The sequence below is a fragment of the Vigna angularis genome, chromosome 2 (assembly GCF_016808095.1).
Source record: "Vigna angularis cultivar LongXiaoDou No.4 chromosome 2, ASM1680809v1, whole genome shotgun sequence".
Classification (NCBI taxonomy): Eukaryota; Viridiplantae; Streptophyta; class Magnoliopsida; order Fabales; family Fabaceae; genus Vigna; species Vigna angularis.
In genome coordinates this window covers 39,236,647-39,256,188 of record NC_068971.1, presented here as the reverse complement: position 1 = coordinate 39,256,188, position 19,542 = coordinate 39,236,647, and the positions used below count along the sequence as shown (strand labels likewise).

Sequence of the window (19,542 nt, the reverse complement as noted above, 5' to 3'; positions counted from 1 at the left end):
ATGATATATAATTTGAATTTAAACCTAACCTACAAGTTAGTTTATTTATTGAATGATAGTTAATTTTCTTTTTATATGCATTATTTTGACTATATTATTAATCATATATAATAAGATCTTAAACTATTGTATGCTTTACTAATGAGAGAGAAAAATGTAGGGTTTGAATTTATATATTCCAATTCACTTCAATCTTTCTGAACTCCAAATTGTTGTCTCTCCATGATCATTTAGCTAGCTACTATATTATTAATTTTTGCATGGAAACACATAAAACTAAATTCATTTTCTTTGATGTTATTTTATTTTACTTTTACATTTCATGCCCCTCTCCTTCGTTCATATTTCAGTATTCGTTTTATTCTTTCGACGTCATTTCTCAATTAACTTTTTTTTTCTAATAATTATTATCATTTTAAAATTTTTAAAAATGTCGATAGCTTAATAATTATAAATTTATTTGATTAGTTTATAAAGTAGTTTGACTAACATAAAAGTGTTTGATAAACATCTTAAAGTAACTTACTAGAAGTTTTTAATTTATAGCTTATAAGCTTAATTTAACTTTATTTAATTTTCTTATATTATTATATCTTGTATTTTAATAATTTTTTTATCATCCTTAATTCAGTTTTTCCTTTGAATTTTACAGAGATAATTAATTATTACCTTATTTTTAATATTTTTTGAATTATTTCTTAATTCTTTATGTAGCTCAAGTTAAAAAGTATTTAGAGTTAAAAATTAAAGTAATAAATGTTTCACGATGTTACATGAAATTTACACACAATAAAAGTTGTAAAGAATTAATTCAATATAATAGTAAATTAAATTGAGAAATAAAAAAGTTAAAAATTTATTTTTTGAAAAATGAATAAAAATTAAGTTTGATTAATATTTGTTATATAAACTAATCTAATTAAAAATTACTTGTCCAAATAAAAAGAATCACATATACAATTTTTTTTTAATGAAAATAAAAATATTAAAACTTTTTTTTAGGAATACACATTTTATTTATACAGTAAAACTTATGTAGTTGTATCCTTTTATATTATTTATCAACTACTTTATGAGCTTGTTTACTAAAGACTTTTATTTTAATAAACTAATTCATTATCTCGAAACTTAATTATATATTAAGAACTCATTAGTTAATAGTCAACTTATCAAAATGGAAGTCGTTTATCAACTAACAATCAGTTTTGTCTGCTAGAAGTTATTAGCTTATCAATTAGCCCAATTAAATTATTAACTAGTTTTACCTTGTTTGTTTTTGTTTCAACTCAATAATTAATTTGTTATATTTGTACATTGAATTTGTGTTTATAAGAAAAAGAAGAAGAAGATAAATTGAAATGAAGTTTATTATTGCATAATGTTTACTCTTAATTATGTGATTAAAAAAAAGGCTTTCCTTTCTTGTTTAGTTTGAGATTGAGATGATATCCATTATTTTTTATGATTAACATTCTTCAAATTATAAGTAACATATTGTTTATGACTTGCATACTTTACAGTTAAAACACAACGTAGGAGTTTGAAAAGAAAATTAAAAAATGTTTGTTAGTTTTAATAAAAGTTCTCTCTAAAATTGTTTTATTATTTATCTAACATCAATTAATTTATGATGAAATGGACACTTAGTTTGCGATGGAAGAGACGAAATATGAATTTAAAATGCAACTTCATTTAACATTTCTTTTAAAAAGTTATTTCACCATTTTTCTTCAATAAAAAAGTTATAATTATTTTTAAAAAGGTTTTCTCTAAAATGTACGTTTGGCTCCTCGTTTCGTTTTAGAGAAAAGCAAAACAAAAATAGAAGCAAGATATCGAAAAAACAACATTAATTAATACTAGTAACACTTTGATTGTTAGAAACGTGGGATATTATTTAAGTTTCCTTCCCAATCTTATATATAGGGAAATCATTTGTGTACAATTTGCATACACAAAATCATTAAATAAATATATTGTTTACGTGACATAATTATATAATTTTTAAAACATAGACGTGGATCTCATATTTTTCTTTCCAACCAAATCTGTTTCTTTTCTTAATATCCAACATTTCAAAGAAAGAATTTTAAATGTCTAATCACTATGCATTTAACTTTCCTTTTCCGTATACAATGGCGTAATAAACCCACCTTGAGTATTATTTTGGTAAAACATCACATTTTATTGATTAAATTGGAACCACATAATAAAACTTAAAACTTCCTCATATTTTTCACTAAAAAATAATATTCCATAGACAAGTTTTTCACAAAAAAAAATGTCATATTCAATATACTATATACATAGTTACATAACATTTTTTTTCTATGACTCTTTAATCATCTGAGTAATAAATTTGGGTATACCATGTTGAAGGATGTGAAATGGCTATGATGGATGTAACACATGCCTGACCTGTTTATCCCATTGCAGTATGGGTATGGAGGAAAAAAAGTTGCACTCAATGACTGGTGTGAGGATGAAGGAAGCTTTCTTATAAAGCATAAGCAGAAGCAGAGATTCTGCGTGCCTTCCATCAATAGCTCTGCCATACCTAATAAATGTTAAATCAATATTATCCTTTTCTAATTCAATTTTAATATTATTTTCAGGATTCAAAGACTAAATCTATATATATAATAGAGGAAACAAATATTTTCTCAATATTAGAGAAAAATAATACATAATAGTTTTTTAAAATATGAAGATGATAAATGTAGAGAGCGATAAGTGTGAGATGAAACGTTACCATAAAGTGTATATAACATTAAGAACACTAACATTAAAGAAAAGGACCAACTAATGGTTAATTAAGGTTTTAATTAAACGTGTTTTCCATTAATTACATAATTTTTTCAAGGTTTTGTTCTCCTCTCCTCTTCTACTAACAAATCAAATTAACCAATTATAATATAAGAAATCATGTTAACCAATGGAACCACTGAACCTATAGTATAATATATGAACTAGTTACAGTCAATCAAAAGTCAACATTAATAACCTAAACTAATCAACACTCTCCAATTCGTTTAGTTATATCAGTATATAATAGATACAAAAATACAATAAAAATATAATATAATAAAACCAATGTAACTATTACTTTTATTTAATCTGCAGTGAATATGATGACAAGTATTAGATGAAGATAGTTATAACAATTTTCTTTGAAAGTTTAACATTAAAGTATTACTATAGAATAAAGAGAATCCAACAAAAGCAGATTATCAAGATCCATTGATTATTTTATCATGTACTTAAATTCACTAAAAGAAATAATAAAAAATATATAATAATAAGATAAAAGGTAAAGACGTATCTTATAATAGTAAGAAAGAAGAGGTTGAGGAATATCAATTTAACATATTGGGATTGGTGATTATAGATGTGAAGTAATTTGGTGACATGGAAGCTTCATGAGAAACAAAACTAATGAAGATATGGGGAGAGAAACAGGAAGATATGAGTGTGAAAAGGTTGGGAATGTAAAATCAAAACCTGTATAAGAAAGGGTAGGGTTGGGAGGGTTGAAAAACATACTTAGGTAGAATTTAACATTATAATTTAAGAGAGACACCCCTTGTGCCATTAATAATATATTTGTTTATTGATGATAAAAAAAAAACTAATCAAATAACCGAAAGTATATTCACTTATTTCTTCTATCTGATTTTATGTTCCATAGTGATGATTTTAAAGTAATAAATGGTAAAGTTTTTGGATTATATTGAATTTATAAATTAGAATATATGATATTTTGTAGGATGAGATTTACACGTATCATGGACTTTAAACTTACAATTCCATAACATTGTCTTGTAAAGTGAGATTTGCACCCATTTATATATTATAAATTGGTCTTATGTCTAGTGGATGTAAAACTTCTAACATTCTAATTGATTAAAATTTCAAGTTTTTTTTGAGTATTTTTGTTACTACATTTTAGCCTTTTACCCTTCTAGTTTTTTTTTAAGGTATGAATTAAGGTAAGAGCTCATGACTTAATTTTATTTTCAATTGATTTTACTTTTGATATGGAGTTGAATTTTCATTTAAAATTGAATGTTTTAGGAGTGAGGTTGTGCAAAATTTATTTAAATTTGAAGTTGTTGAGTAGTGAATTTGTGAAGAATTAAAAAAGATATAAATATATAATTAGTCTAGTTCTATAGTATGACTTAAGAATATGAGAACCTACGATTTGTTGATATTTGATTAAAATGACATTGTTTATCAATGAGATGAATTTCTATGTGATAGAATTATTTTGGATTACGGTGATTTTATACTGTTCTTAGTAGGACGGATCTTAATGATTTTAATGGGAGCCGGGAGTGTTTCGGTCTCAAAACTTTTCAAATTTCGTAATGAAAATTTATGAAAATTAAATTAATTGGAATTTTATATTTTTTATATAAAGTATTCATATGTTAATATATAGTAAAACATAAAATTAAATATAATAAATAATAAAATTATTAAGATGTTTTTCTTTTTTATTTCCTTTATCTTTGTCTCGAGTTAGTTACTAGTCTTCGTTTTTCATACCCTCATACGTTTCCTTTTTATTTTGAAGAAAATAAAATATAATTAAATGAAAATTATTATTCTGCTTTTATTTCTAATTTGTCATGTTTCATTTTTGAAGGTAAAAAATAATTGTGTTTTATTTTATTTGATAGTGAAATATTATTTTTATAGTACAATTTTTTTATGTGTACAGATAGAAAATTCTACTTCAATCGAGTGAAATATCAAATGAGATCCATATCAAGTATAATATCAAAATTATTGTTTTTCTAGGAAGAAACATTCAAGAAAATTTTAATACTAAACCTTTTTATATTATTAATAATGAACAAATATATAAATTTTATGTATATATTATTTTGACTTATTCAAAATTGTTGATCAAGATCGCAATTAGTTTTTAGGTTTATATTCTTTTTTTTTGTATTAAAAGTTTTTCTGATAAAGAATAGGACAAACATGTCCCAGATGAAAGACAATACAAGTAAGGATACTTGTGATTTATAAAATGTGGAAAACTTGAGTAGGTGTCAAGACTCACATTTCAGAGAGATTTTTGGAAATCTAAGTTTCACTTTGAAAAAATTAAAAATAAGATAAAAATTCTTAAACTTATTATCTTAAATTTTTTTATTAAAAAAACTATTAATTCCTTAAGTATATCTTGTAGATGTTTCATTGAGTGCTTGCGCTATCTTTAACCTCTTATTTGTTTCTTGATTATTTTCCTTAATAATCCAACCAACGTCCCATTTGTGCATCCTTCTCTACTGCGAAAGATAATAAATGAAAAAGTAATTAATTGATAAAAAGTTCACTAATTTCTAAGAAAACATTCCTAGACGTCCTAGAAATAAATCTAACAAATATTAGTGAAATATGACTAAACTAAAGTGCATCACTTATAATAACTGGAGTTTTTTCGAATTGAAATCTGAACATTAAAATCATATTTTCTAAAATACAATTAAAATTTAAATTCAATAATTAAAAAGGAGGACATTTTGAGTGTTGACTAAACAAAAACAATAAGTCACCAAATTTGATATTAAGTTCTGTAATAGTTTGTTTATAACATTAGAAGAGTATTAAAAAGAGTTATACATGTAGTATTTTTTAAAAAAGCAGCGTGTGTTACCATCAGAATCTGCATGATATTTTATTCTCTTTTTCGTAGGCTTTATACTACATGTTTCCAAGAATTTTGAATTCTCATCCTCAACTTCAGCCTATGATGACGACGTGAGATGGTAGAGTAACTTCTAATATTACCTATGTAAATCACAAAAGAAAAGAGACTTTTGTTATGCATGCAACATATATAGTGCGATGTTAACCTTTCGTTTTTCAATTTGTTCCTCTTTTCATTTTTCGTTTCAGATGAACATCTAAGGATAGGATCCTTCTCGGAAGCTGGTGAAAGTTCTCTTTTTGAAAGGAAAAGTTTCTCCTTTAAATTTTCTTGTTGTATTTCTGAGAAAGATATCATGAACACTATGCATGCATGGCCCCGCCAAGGGGTAACATTTTCAGTTTTTAAAGAATGAGACTTACCCCACCAAACCAGACCATTCATCCAACAAATCAATGCAATTAATACTACTTAATCATATCCAAACCCTTAATCATAATCACAGTTTCCTTTTAATTAAAATGTCGATCGCCACCACATACTCCAATATATCAAAGTTATCGATTAAAGATTTAAATTTTTTACTGATCACTATAAAATATACTAGATACGAAGCCTGATTTAATGTTTTATTAGAAGAAAACACGAAAACACAACAGTGAATCACTTTATAGAAAGATACTGAATGGAAGGCTTTGCATAATGACGATTCTCCTGCAATAATTTCTTTTTCCGTTTGAGTCTCTGCAAAAACAATAACTACAAGTTAAAGCAGTACCCCAGATCAAAGAGGAAGGGAAATTAGAAGTTTTGACAAGCATTAAATAATGATGCCATCTGGTCTGAACTTTATGTAATAACCTTATTTTCAGCTGAGGCAATTGACATATATGTGATGCACACATGTCGTTCGGAATTAAAGTTGAATGAGGTGGGAAACGAACAAGATATACTTGCCCATTAAGTATAGTCATATCAAGATAGAGACAGATAATGCAGTGACATTCTCACTTAGATTTTAGCCATCTAGCTAAAGAAGAATCACTTAATAGTAGTTTGTGTTTGTTGTTTTTAATGTTGTGAAGTTCATGGTTTTACTGTGAAGGTGAAACAGCAGTGGACATATATAAGAATAAGGATGTTGAAGATCCTATGATGCTTTTCCAGTTTGGAAGTACCTTTCAAAGGTTGTTCGTGTGGGTTGTGCTAATGAGTGTCTTTGCCTGCGGCTTTCTTTAACTTTATTATTAGTTTGGTTATCTCAAATAGGATCTGAGCAAGTAGACCTAATTGATCACACCCCATGTCCCAAATAAATAAACGAATAAAAAAGAATAGATTTTTACCAATTTGATTCGATGGGCATGAACGTCAAACGCAACCTTTAATCACTCTTCACCTTGAGAAAAAAAAGGAAAAGGAACCTCCCAAAAATCTTTCTCACACACATATATGGTGATAACGGCTTGTGTGTGTGTGTTTTGTCGAAGCATGGTCTCTTTCTTCTGCTTGAAGTTTTTTCTCCATATTCCCCAAACAAAAAATACCCTATACCCACAACTTGGGGAATCGCCAAGCATCAAAGAGAAAAGAAAATGATCAAAGCAACCAAGCATATGTCATTTGGATAATCATAATTGAGAAAATAAAATTAAAATGGAAATAAAACCAAACTTTAGTTCTCTAGGGTACACTTCAAATGAAGGAATTTTATTTGTGTTTCTTTTTTTTTATAAATGAATTTTTTATTTTTATATATTATTATACATACTAAAAATATATTTTTCCTTTCAAAGTTATGGTGATTATGGGTCAAAATTATTTTTTCCTTTTTCCCTTTTCCTTTTATTGATTGGGGGCCTCACTAAGAAAGTTGTCTCATCTACTTTGAGGAGGATCAAAAGTACCTCAAATTAGCCCTCTTAGAGTGGTCCATTTATTTAAAGGATCATATATTTTGTTCCTACCCCAAGGCATGGTAATCATTTCATTTAAAAACAAATACATAAATATATATATTTCACAAAACATGCAGATATAATTTTTGTGCATTATGACGTTCATGCATTGCCTTTTGATCTTATTCTGATTGGCTGCATATCTAAAGGAATCAATAAGGTAAAGTTACCTAATGAGTCCTTTTTTATACACAAAAAATTCATTGATTATGCTTACCAAAAAATTTCCATCCTTATGTGCGGTAGCGCTAGTCTAATTGCTTTTTATTTTAAGTGTTTTGAGATGAATTGAAATACTTTTATCGATAAAAATCATTATTCAAATTAAATTATAATTAATAAACAAGTATTTAATTAACATTTGGAGTATTCTATTATATAGCTCAAGGAAAAACTCGATTATACTTATATACAACATTTTGCTATTTTACAATTGTATTTTTGTCATATATTGAGATAATGTACAGAATAAACAATCATTTATTTCATAGTAAGAAATAACATAAATATTAGATGTTAATTCATTTGCAAGTTAGGTTAATCTTTCATATGTTGATGGATCATTGATGATTTATTGTTTACACTATATGCCATAAAAATATAGTTATGCTCCATTACTACTCATTTGTCTAGTTATCATGGAGTCGTGTCTTTGATAATACTTTTGTGTGTAGCTAAGTATGGCATGATCTCGTAATGTTCGGAACTCAAACGTTAGAAGTTAAGTTCTTAGTGCCATAACATTTACCCCGAATCTTTGTCTCCAAAAAACTCTTTTCAATATAATTCGCCCTACTAAATCTTTCTATTTAACTATACTCCTTACAAATTTTATAATACTCAAACTTCTGAAAAAAAAACACAGAAAAGCTCTAACTTCTATTTTTATATTTGCTTTCTAAATAACACTTTCTTTAATAAATTTTAATTCTTTTTTCTATTTTATGAATTTCAATTAAAAAATTTGATTTTTTTTATATTTTTAATTTCTATTTTTATTTTTTTCTAATTAGAAATGTTTTATAAACAAAATTTTCTGTAGTTTTCAATATTCATTTTTATATTTTTAGAATAATATATACATACATATATATATATATATATATATATATATTTCAAATAAAAATAAAAAAATGGTGTTAACAATAAAAGTGTCTAGTTGATAAAATAAAATGCATGTGGGCCTAGTGGTTATAATAAAGATATGAAAGAGTCTACTGCAGGACAAAAATTCTACTAAGGGATCTATCAAAATCTTATGATTGAATTGCAATAAACGCTCATTATAGCTTTTCTAGTAAATTATATATTATTTATAAATAGTTACAAATTTATCTTAAATATATAAATTAAATTGAATATTAATCATCATTGACTTGCATATCAACTCAATATCGTCCTTCTTTGTGTGATTGACCACAAAGAACTAATTTGAATCTAAAGGTTCGCTACATTTAAAATGCTTAAGAAATTATACAACTAAAAGAATTATATTGTTCGGTAGATAGCATATAAGGGAATTTACTCATGAATACTTATTAGGCTTAGTGCAATTTGTATTAGCTGTGTGTATTTACAACTAGAATTTACAACTACAATATCCTTAATTTAAAGTTATCATTGTAAAAAGAAGAATATAACGAATAACAAACAAAAGAGACGGTAATTTAATTTACAAAAAGAGTATTATAAATAGAATATATAATTCAAGTTATAAAATTTTATCAATTATTTATCAATATATACTATTCATAAGATAACATTATAAAAAAAACTTAATTATCCAAATACAAGCATTGATGTTGAATCTCAAGGGGTCACTAATGCAAAAAAGCCTTCTATATCAATTAAAATTGGCTTTTTATACAAGTTTTGGAACTGATATAGAAAGTATTGACTTTTTATATCCGATTTTAGAACCAATATAGAAAATATCATTTTTTATACCAGTTAAATGTACAACTGGTATAGAAAAGTTTCTTTTCACCTAGCCCAACACAAACACTCACTAATGCACTAAGAGGATATGACACCGGTTACTTTTGCTTATAGACACTGGTTCTACAACCGAAGTATATACCGGCGAGGTAAAAAGGGGTAGGTTTTATGCCTCGATTGTGAACTGAGTTAAAAAAGATAGGATTTATGCCTCGGTTTTTAGGTAACCGAGGCAGTAACGTGTTTGTTTTTTAATTTTTTCAACCTTTAGGATGTTCTTGATGTATGTTCTTATGCATAAGCAGACACCCATCTTCCACTGCCACCATCATCATTTCACCTTCCCACTTTCAGAGCTACCAACACAACAACTCAATTCCGCATTTTCAGTGAAACAAGAAGGATTTTCCACCAGCCTCTGTTACTGGAGCTCTCAAGCAGAAACCCAAAAATTGAATAGTGAACAAGCATATTCAGAAACCCAAAAATTGAAATAAAAATTGAATCAGGGAATAGGGAACAAGCAGATTGATTGTTCTTGTCATCTTCAGCTGTGATGAATGTTTTTGAATCAGCAATAGATGAACCCCGTTCAAATCCCTAACCCCCAATCCAGTCAAAACCCCGTTCAAATCCCTAACCCCCAAATCCAGTCAAAACCCCATTCAAATCCCTAACCCCCAAATCGGATGACCAACAACCCCAAACCTCCGCCAACAGTCGCAAAGTCCCCAAACCTCCGCCAACAGTCGCGAAGTCCCCAAACCTGCACCAATAGTGGCGAAGTCACTGAAGAGTGAAACTCCTTTGCGCCGCAGAGACGCTTTGCCGTGACCACCACTGGCACCAGAAGGGGGCTGGACCGAGTGCTTGGCCAGCGGCTCCACCACTGGCACGAGCCGCACTAGGCGGTGGAGTGAGATCTGAGATCGCGTCCGGTGGTGGAGTGAGATCTGAGATCGCGTCACGGGTTGGGGTTGCGGGGTGGGATGCAGCCATGGCTTTGGGCAGCGAAAACGGAGCGGCGACGTTGAAGGAGAGGTGGCGACGGCGGAACAACGGAGTGGTGGCGACGAAGAGGCGGAGCGGCGGAGTGGTGGCTTTGAGATTTGAGCAAGAGAGAAGAGAGAAGAAGAGGAACTGTGGGAAGGAGATCTGAGCGTTTGAGAAAAAGAGGAAGAGTGAGAAGGGTACCGTGAAAGCAAAGCAACGAAGTGGCGATGACGGAGCAACGGAGCGGCGGAGTAGCGGAGTGGTGGCTTTGAGATTTGAGCGAGAGAGAAGAGAGAAGAAGAGGAACTGAGAAGGAGATCTGAGTGAGAGAGAAGAAGAGGAACTGAAAACCATTCTATTTTAGGTGCAGTAGTAGCGTGTTTAGGCATCGGTTCTGCGTCGAGCTGAGGCGGTATCCCCTTCATGAAACGCTAGCCAGTCTACAAGACAGTTTTATGCCTCGGGTAGCTTAGACAACCGAGGTAGTAGCACTTTCAGGCACCAGTTCCCCATTAACCGAAACATATAAGTTTCCATTAATTACAAAAACGCCACCGTGTTTGAATATGCTTCGGTTTTTCTAAAATCGAAGCGTATTGGGCGCCTTTAAAAGTTGTTTTTTTACTAGTGACTTGTTCACGAGCTTAAACCTTCATTATACTCATGCAATCCTCATCTCCATCATCAACCAATTACCATCCACTAACAACCTCAAGCAACCCTCTGAACTCCACGCACCAGCATCATCTTTAATTCACTCAATAACCATAGAACGACAAGGCTATTTCCTCCATACACACCTATTATCTCCATAACAACCATTCACCACATGACCAAACAGAATCAACCATCACCTTCCAACAAAAAACCTGCATAGAACATAACCGCTCTAGCCTTACCAACACCCACACATGATCATATTTAGTGTCACCATCACCTTCGAATCTCATAGGCACAAATTCAGTCCCCTTCAACACCGATTTTTCCATCTTCGATTTTCAGCACCCATATCCACTCACAAAAAATAACAAAAAAAAACAGAGAGAAGAAAGGGAGAAACAATCGCTAACGAGTCGAAGTTTCGATCGGATGCAAGCTGTGATGGTTGTAGAGGGAGCAATAACCTTGGGTTACGCAAATATGTCTCGCAGAGATGACGAGACGTCAAATGCTCCTCGTTCGCACTAGTGGTGCCTGCGGTTGCTTTGGTGGTGGTCTCAAACACAAGTTCTATAGTGGCGCCGACTTTGACTACTACCAAAGGACGCAACAACTGATAATTTCAGGCATTCATATAAGGCCTCGCATATTGGGGAAGAAAGAAGAGAAATATGTTTTGCCAGATGATAAAGGAAAAGGAGAATGAGGTTAGGGATTTGGGAACCCTCCGTTTACAAACAAAAGAAACAAGATGATTGTCAGTTTTAGAGTGTTAGTTTTCAAGTGTAAATGAGTTTATAACAATTTGGGTGTGGGGACACATGACCTCGATTTTACTTTGGTGGATCTTAACAAGATGAGTTATATTGAGGAACCATTTATTATGGCTAGTTAAGCAAGACAAATATTTTTGTCAATGATTTAGCCAATCAAAAGTGGTTAGTCGTATTGGAAAGAAGAAGCACGTACAAAAATCATGATGAAGACTCTCTAGATATACTTGAGACAACGTCTTTCTTATCAAGAACCATTCAAGACAAGGTTAATGATGTAGTCAATGACAACCATTCCATTCAAAGTGATCACAATGAAGGCATATGAGAGGAAATCCTTGAGTCATGAGGCCTGTAGGAAGATGAAGCTCCAAATGGAGGAAGGAATGAATGAATGCATGGTAGTTATGGAGCAACTCTTCATGGAAAAACTTTAACAACAATAACAAATACAAAGAGCACTTGAAGAAAAACTTTAGTCCATACAACAATAAAATATGGAATTATCCACCAAAACTCTAATAGGATATTATGTGAGCACAAAAGGCCCATGCTCTATTGTAAATCATACTTATTACACAAATCAATATGAGTTATTAGTTGATAGAGATCCTTCAGTGGCTATAGGATGACAACTTGAAGTTTAAGATCTCCATGTTTAAATGTTTGTGACAATTTTAGAAATCCAATTCGTGAGAGACATAAAAACATTTATAGCTTGGACTAAAACATTAAGCATGCTTCCCTCCATAGAAAAATAAAATCTAAATTAAAATTCATGTTTTAAAATTAGAATTGGTTAAATGAAGTCTGCTTATAATAATTTGACGTTGTTGTTTGGTAACTAAATTGTTTATAAAAAATATATGCAAACTGTTGATTATTATTTTGATTCAAATACTTGAGAACTTATTTAAAAGGAATCTTCGAAAAGTAATTTTGAGTTCATTTTTATCTGAAAAAAAAATGCAACTAATTAGCATAGTAGTAGTAAAATTTAGAAGAATTTTTAGTAACTCTATTAGTGTCGACAATCTAGGGCGCCGCATATGATTATATACACGCACCTAAAATTTTCAAAACATTATCCCTTAAGAATATATATATTTTTTTCACACACCAGAACCCCCTGTTTCTTCTAAGGTGGGTTTTTATCATGGTCTTATGAAAAGGAAAATTCCACCTCAGCAACTTATAATATATATAGAGAGAGAAAGGGGAGGAACTAGTTATTCGAGCCGAGGGAGACAAAGATGTCCCTACTGTATTGGAATATGAATGCAAAAAGGAGAATACACCACATAACATATTCTTGCGTGTTGGCTTGTTTGGTCTCCTTTACATGTTCATGGCACGGTATATCATGGGGCTGTAGAACTACCTCCCAACACTGTTCACATTAAATCATTTATTAATTTTAATCTCTTATTGCTGCACCAGATGTGTTCAACAATTTTCATATATTCTCACATTCTTTTTCTCTTTTTTATTCAATTTTTTCCTTTTCCTACTTATCTTTTCCTCTCATTTTAGCACATCATTCATCACTTTTCTTATATGTTATGGTCCAATAGTTGTTTTATCTGTAACACTAAAGGATGCATGTACATGCATGGAGTTGTACATACGCTACGTACTTATTATCACTTTGAGTCCTTTTTAATGTTATAACATTTGAATTATTCTACGCTATTATTTAAAAAAAAGAAAGAAAATTGAAGTGATGATTATTGTGGATCAGTCGTTTGGGAGGTTGTTTCGTAATCACAGTGCAGGGCATATTGGGGGTATGGGTGGTTTTAGGATAGGGACTTGCCATAAAAGCACAAATGCCACACACAAAAGATGATGGTGAGAGACACACACGACTCTGTAGAGAGAGAAATGATCTGATGGAGGTAGGAGAGTCTCAACAGGTCAATATAGTGGTAGGGTTGGTCTCCACAACAAAAGGGTGGGATATTGATGGTCAATAAATGCTTTAATTACAGTTTGCTGTTCAGTTCATCCATTCAATTCCCACCATTTCTTACCCTCACAAAACACTTAGTCATTTTTCATCGCTTTTTATTTTGGAGTTCAAAGAGAAAGACTTAATTAATTGAATGTACGACCTAAATGATTATATATTCTGTAATATTTATCTGTCTTAAATAGAAGTATAAGCAGGTCCTGTTAGGGAAGCAAAGAGAAGGAAGGCATGCAGAAAGAAAGAGAAGAGATGTTTCATTTGATTTGTTTCTATATTTATTATTATTATTATTATTGGTGGGGTGTTTTTGACATTGGTGTGAATTGTACATCACGTATACATGTACGTACCATATGGATTGAAGACTCCACCTAAAATAGAGCAGAGAAAAGAGGTCAAAATTTGCTGAAAGGTCGTTTCAGTGTACAGTTTATCCATCAGATATGGAAGAGAGGTGTGTATGCACTGTAGGAGGCATCGGTATATGTTGCCAATCAGCCCAACCAACACAACTTGGGCTCCACAGTTTTGCAGTTTTCATCTCTCTCAACACAGCACAACACTTGAACAACTTTTGCCCATTCTCTCTCTCTCTCTCTCTCTCTCTCTAACCAAAGCTGCAAATGAGATCCACTTCATTGCAGTAGTACCCTCATACCTTGCAAACTTCACACTGGGACCATTATGATATCACCCATCCTACCTATATGTCTTTTGATATCCTCCTTTATAATATGTATTTCTCTTAAAAAGCTAATCATTTGCTTTGAATTTTCCAAGCAAGGGTGAATCTGAAATGGTATATGTTCCATCTATCAACAAACACATATCTTCTCCACTACCCAAAGCAAAAGGGCATCATATGCACCACCCCAACAAAAAGCTGACGTATATTTCAGTTTCGCAGCATGAAAAGCCTATCTAATTACCCCTAATATACTTCCTTCTTCCAAATACATCACCTTAAACCCTCACCCCTTTAATTTACCCTCCACTCATAACCTACCTTCACTTTTTTCTCTTTCCCGCACACAAATTCTACACTTATTTTATTATTCAATACGTACCAATTAGGTCATCTTCACCCAAGCAACTTATCGATGCCATAATATCTCTGAAATGCCCCACAGGTATATTTTCTTCATGCACATGCACCATGTCCCCCAAAGTTTAGAGATGATTATATATAATGTATTTCAGAGAGAGGGGGAAAAGCCTTTTCTTCATCTTGACTGCTTTTTCATTAAATTACGTTTATGGTCATCGTTGGCTTCTGATTACTAAAATTGCACTTATTGTTCCCATTGATTCACCAGTCATTATAATGTGTCATATAGAGTTTTCAAAAATTGTAGTTGAGGCGAAAGTTATAGTATATAACAACTTTAAACCATAGATGCATATATACTAAACGGATAAAAGAAGAGTACAAAATATATATCTGATAAATTACACGTAAATATATCTGACGCCTCTACTGATAGCTCCGCAAAATGAACCCACACTAATAAAGAAAAACATGCAGTGAATTAATTTAAATAGAACTTGAGACATTACTTTATCATTAATCAATAATCAATGAGCTTAAGCTATGCTTTTGCTGAAGATAGAAATCAAATAAGAATAATTCTAAGCATCTCATAGTAAGAGAAGGGAACGATGTCTTATACACGAGAACAAATTCAAAGTTGGATATTTTTATATAGCTTTGCCAGCTTTGTGTTTTGTATCCAGTCTCTAGTCCTAGCTAATATTACCAACAGAAGAAAGGAAAAGAAGAAGAAATTAACTTTCCATTAAACTTGGTGCTTATATATAGTGCTGAATAGGAAGCCAACGCTTTATATATATATATATATATATATATATATATATATATATATATATATATATATATATATATATATATTCCCCAATCGTTGGACAAAATAACTAGGATAATTCACATACATAAACCCAGCAGTCTCGTTAATCACTGTGTGGAATCATCGTTATCTTGTTCTACTTCAGATGCTGGCTCATCTTCTTCTTCGAAACCATCGATTCCATAAGCTGCATGGCCACTTCCAAAAGCTTTAATATGGTCTTTAAGAGATCTCTTGTGCTTGAAATCGGAGCCGCAGATGCAGTACCAGAGCTTGCCACAGTTCTTCTCATGAGTTCTCCAATCGCCCCTCACCGCAAAAGCCTTACCGCATTTCCTACACATGAAAGGTTTAATCCCATGCTTCCTTTTGTAATGCGTTTGAAGTGTTCTAAAGTCTTTGAGAGGCTTTGATCTCGGGTGATCAATGTTGTTTCTGCACCCCGGAGCACAACAATAGCAAGGAAGCCTCAGCATGCCCGTTGGTTGGGTACCCCTCAGAGATTCAGGTCCTTTTCTGTACTGTGATCCATGCCCCCACATATGCATCTGAACACCCCTCAGTCAAAGCACACAAAAATGTTACAATAAAGAAAACAAATTAAGTTGAAACAAGAAGAAATCAGTTTCGTTAAGTTAGTTAATTTCAAGATTTTTTTTCACAGTGAATTTGTAGAGCATAATATTAAGATATAACAACCAGAAAGGTGCTAAGATATGATTTGGAGTACAGCTTCCTTTCCAAAATAAAGGAATATACATCTGGGAATCAAGACGAATGCGGGAGGTGTTATATATGTATGCTTTGATAGTGGTCGCTTCAAAAGAACAAAAGGGCTATATTCGTAAAGAGCAAATTTAATAAAATTTAGATGAGTACTAGTTCTTTCATAGTTTTGTTTGCAATGGTAAAAGAAGGAGGACAAACGAAAAAGGTAAAGAGAGGAGTAGATGTAGGCTAGCTATGTCCCATGTATGGGGCATTCAGAAGCAAAGGACCACAAAAGAGAAACGAAATTGGTGTAATTATCTGAGCGATCTGGAAGAAACTCTGCAAGATTTTCAGTTCTACCAAAATATATAAAGAGCACAGACTTCAATGTACTGAAGGCATAAGGAACATAGCTTGAGTTGTTTAATCAACGAAAAGGAAAGGTGGTAAGGTACTGATCCCAGTCTCAGTCTGGATCAGAAACCACTCGTTCATTATTTAACCAAATTTTATATATCAAACCCGCTCACCATGCAAAAAACAACCCCAAATTAAACTCGTTAAAAAGATCAAATAAAATCATGACTAGAAGCGAAATCGAGGTATATAGACCTGGAAAAAAGGATGAAAACAATTTATAAATAGAAAAAATAAAGAAAGGAAAGGAAAGGAAAAGCAGAAGACAAGTAGCATAGATTGCAACCCAAGCTTTTCCTCTTTCCATCGAAGCATCTAGGAACCGTTAGAGGTTCAAATCAGGGAAGAAAGTTATAGACAGAAAGGAGAAGCAGAAGCAAAGGAAAGGAAAAAAATCTTTTTATTTTAATTTTTTTCTTTTGGGACCTTGAATTAGAAAGGAAGTAGAGCAAGAAAACCTTATAAAAAAAAGTAGTAGAAAAGGGACACGAAGAAAGAATTCGAAAGGGTGATGGAGGTGTGTATAGCTTCTAAAATAAGTCTGGAACCACAATTTTCTGCAGCAACATCAAGAGTTTTGGGGTGTCGGTGACCACAAGTACGGTTGCATCCACTGTTATTTGTTACGATATAAAAAAAAAATGAGAAGTTGCAAGCAGTTCTGCAATTTAAAAACCTTGTGTGGCAGTCATTGATATGTGTGACATATACCTGCATGTTGTTGTATCTGTTGAAAGTTTTGCAGCAAACAGGGCAAGAAAACTGAGTAGGACCAATGAGAATCTGAGAAGGAGTAGGGATCCAGTACTGGCCCTTGTTGAGTCTGAAGCCAGCAGAAGAATCCTCAGCAGCACCATCTCCATGATCTTTGTCAGTGGTCTCCGAGGAAGAAGAGAGGACGGAAGCCATCTCAGCAGCACTAGGGCTTGGCAACCCTATGTGGAGTGCAACAGTGACAGTGCCATCTTCATCATCTTCTTCCTCTTTGGGGTGGATGTGCATCCTCTCCTCCACATCCATGGGTCCAGTGCAAGACAGGTCCTCCTCCTCCTCCTCTTGCTTGGCCGGACTGAGTCTCAGAAGGGGTAGTTCTTCTCTCAAAGGAGGGGAAGGTGGAAAAGAAGAAAAAGTTGCAGTTGTGGAAGAAGTATGGTTGTGGTGGTGGTGGTAGTGGAAAAAAGTGGTGTCGGTTGTTTTGGAGTGGTTGATGAAGTTGTGGTGGACATAGGGAGCGTGAGGAGAAGGGTTTGAAGATGGGAAATGGTGATTGAAACGGAAGAAGGAAGAGGATGAGAAAAAATTGGAGTAAGGGTCAGCCATGGGTGAAAAAGGTAAGTTTGTGATTGTGTGTGGGTTTGAGGAGAGAGTGGGAACAGTTTATGGCTAGTTGTCTTTGCTTTTATAGAGAGATAGAGAGAGTACAAGATGACTGAAGGAAGTGAACGGTGGAGAGAGAAAGAGAGACTGAAAGAGATTGCATTGCGGTATCAAACATGGGAAAGAAGGTAAGTGGAAGAAGAAAATAAATAAACTTCTCAAAAAAAAAAGAAAACTGTCACTTTAATTAGTCTTTCAACTTGATAAAAAAGGTTTAATCAGTTAAAAGTATGCATGTAGGAATCTAATGACATTTTCCAAAAAAAAAAAAAAAATACGTATATTTTTATGTAGAACGCCGTTAGCGTCAGTTTACGGTTACAGTCTCCATACGAATACTATACATATTGGATTCATTTTTTTCAGTGGTAAAAGTCAGCCATTTCACTCACCAGACTGTCACGTAAGCGATTCCATTTCGAATCACTTAATCGATGAAGTGCTTTTTAGTAGGTTAAAAATTAGCTTTTTTATATTTGCTGTAAAATTATACGAAATTGTTCCTTTTTTCAAAAATATCTTATCAAATAGTTAAAAGAGTATTTCAAACTTTCAACTGATTTTTTTTCAATAATATTTTTTTTATGTCCACATAATTTTGAAAGATTAAATAGTTTAGGTATGGTTAATTAATAAGTAATGATGGAGAGGGAAAAAGACAAAAAACGATGGTGGACGCTACATTTCAGACCAAATTTAATCAACAAACTTTTTTTTCTAGTACAAATTTAAATTTCTTAAAACTATTATATTCTGTCTATTTTGTTGATTTCGCATCACCAACTAAGCACCATCCTGGATTTTGATTCCTTTTTAATTTTAAGTTTTATCATCATCACGCGTGACCGTATAAGTATTTATTAATAATTATAATACTGTGACATATTCATTAAATTTTTAAAATTAATTAAATAAAAATAAATTTAATATTTTTTAGTGCTTTATATATAATCATTTTATTTACTAATTTTAATTTTATTAAGCAAAGTCCCTCTAAATTTATTTTTATTTCTTTAAAGTTATTATATCATTAATTTACTTGTAAATGTTTCTTGTCATGTTGCATGTAATTTTTACAATAATATAAATGTTCGATGGTTTAAGTAAATAAATATACACTTATATTGGATCATAACATCAAATTAAATTATATATATATATATATATATATATATATATAGTCAAATAAAAAAGTTTTGGAACATGTTCACGA

At 31.6% G+C, this 19,542-nt stretch overlaps 1 protein-coding gene across 1 annotated transcript; it reads right to left on the bottom strand.

Moving 5' to 3' along the window:
* Positions 1 to 15,872: 15,872 nt before the first annotated feature.
* LOC108328070 (zinc finger protein WIP2) lies at positions 15,873 to 18,429 on the bottom strand. Its single transcript, XM_017561858.2, has 2 exons — positions 17,664 to 18,429; positions 15,873 to 16,372 (listed from the first exon to the last, which is right to left on the bottom strand). Exons 1-2 carry the CDS (start codon positions 18,270 to 18,272, stop codon positions 15,932 to 15,934), a joined length of 1,050 nt encoding a protein of 349 aa, XP_017417347.1. The 5' UTR covers positions 18,273 to 18,429; the 3' UTR covers positions 15,873 to 15,931.
* Positions 18,430 to 19,542: the final 1,113 nt, after the last annotated feature.

Coding starts and splice junctions, on each gene's coding strand:
- LOC108328070 (XM_017561858.2), bottom strand. CDS start 18,272: ATGGCTGACCCTTACTCCAATTTTTTCTCATCCTCTTCCTTCTTCCGT. Junction 16,373..17,663: donor ACAGATACAACAACATGCAG/GTATATGTCACA, acceptor AGGGGTGTTCAG/ATGCATATGTGGGGGCATGG.